General features: G+C 69.8%; 1 protein-coding gene across 1 annotated transcript; it reads left to right on the top strand.

The window, feature by feature from the left end:
• Positions 1-985: 985 nt before the first annotated feature.
• AURANDRAFT_69299 (hypothetical protein) lies at positions 986-1624 on the top strand (the record flags this gene model as incomplete). The annotated part of the gene is made up of 1 exon (XM_009045060.1): positions 986-1624. A coding segment is annotated over one exon (639 nt), but the record flags the coding sequence as incomplete, so codon positions are not given.
• Between the last annotated feature and the right edge of the window lie 13 nt (positions 1625-1637).

Here is a 1637-nt window from a genome sequence, read left to right as displayed (position 1 = left end):
CGTCGCGCGTGGGAAAAGGGCCGGGGGCCTAGGTCTTGGTGGAAGTCCGGGCAGCGATGGCGACCGCGCGCGCGCGCAGTGGCCGCGGTGTGCTCGAATCGATCTGTGATGCGCATCTCGACCTTGGCGGTCGCGTTCTTGCGTCCGATCTGGTCCATGGGTCCGTTCGACCTGCCTGGAGGCCCCAACACTAACGTGAGCAGCCCCTTGGCCAACCAGGTACACTCGATGACGCTGTGCGCCATGCAAGTCGTTCGAGGCCGCCGCGCGAATGGCTCCGGTCACGGCGCGGTCCATGGCGCGGCGCTGTGTTCGCCGACATACTAGAGCGTGGTACTCGCCGCTCGGCTGCGCGTGGTGCCACCCTGGGGCTGCCACAGAGGCGCTCGAAGCTGTGCCGCCACTGGGAATCGCCGCTCCGGCGCCCAAGCGTTCGTCGACACAGCCAATTCCCGCGAGCAGAGCACCTCCGGAGTCACCCATGGGTACGAGGTGTCCACCGCCGCCACCCTGACTCCAGGCGTCGCGCTCCATGGCCACGCGCGACGAGCCGGGCTGCCCCTCGAGGCGCTCCGCCCGGAGCCGGGGCTGCTGGATGCCGGCGGATTCGAATCCGACCAATGAAATGCTTGCATTATATCGATTTTGTCGATTTTCGACGCCTCCGAGCGCTCCGACCGCGTCGCCAGACGTCCCCACAAGTCCATTTACGCGCTCAGGGCGCTCACATCAGCCTATGCAGTGATTTGGCGACGTTCCTGGGCCTGCTGGGCCGAGTTTGAGGCCGGTGTCACCCCCCTTCCCCGGCGCCTTCAACGTTGAGCCGCGCTTCGCGATCGATTCGTTGTTCAAGAAGCGCTGTTGCTCAGTCGTCAGTCGCATCGGCCTCGCGCACCCACGCTGTTGCGCCGCGCGGAATCTTGAGGCAAGCGCACCACCGACACCGCTCCGTAGCACCACCCACGGACACCCGCACAAACCACCCATGGCGCGAAGGCCAGCAGCGCTCTTGGCCCTCTGCGCCGCGACGGCCGGCGGTTTCCTGCGGCCGGCGCCGCAACCGCTCCACGCGACGGTGCGCGCCGCCGAGTCGCCGCTCGCGTCCTCCTCCTCGACCCTCGAGGCGCGGTGGGTCGCCCCCGAGTGCTGGGTCGGCGACGAGGCGGACCTCGGCGACGCCGAAGCCGCCGCGCTGCTGCCGCTCTACGTTTTGGACGCGCCGCTCGTGCCCGGGTCGACGCACGAGATGACCGTGCGCCACGACGACGCGGGCCTGCTGGCCATGGTCGACGACCTGCTGGCGCGCGGCGGGCGGCGCATGGTCACGACCATGGGCGTGCGGGAGCAGGACGACGGGTCCGCGGCGCTCGCGCAGATGGGCTGCGTGATGACCCTGGAGTCGGTCAAGGAGGGCAACGGCGACGTCAAGTGGCGGGTCACGCACGGCCTGTCGCGGGACCGCGTGCGCATCGACAAGGTCATCGCGCGGGGCGAGGGCGACGAGTCCTACCTCCGATGCGTCGCGACGGACGTGCCCGACGAGCCCCTGGAGGTCTCCGCGGGCGCGACGGTGCGCGTCACGGACGGCAAGCGCCTGGGCGCCGAGGGCGTCGTCGAGGCCGTGGTCAACGGCTGGG

Source organism: Aureococcus anophagefferens (assembly GCF_000186865.1).
Source record: "Aureococcus anophagefferens unplaced genomic scaffold AURANscaffold_1321, whole genome shotgun sequence".
In the NCBI taxonomy this organism is placed as follows: Eukaryota; class Pelagophyceae; order Pelagomonadales; family Pelagomonadaceae; genus Aureococcus; species Aureococcus anophagefferens.
The sequence above is the reverse complement of the archived record's forward strand: the minus strand, read 5'-3'. Positions and strand labels throughout refer to the sequence as shown.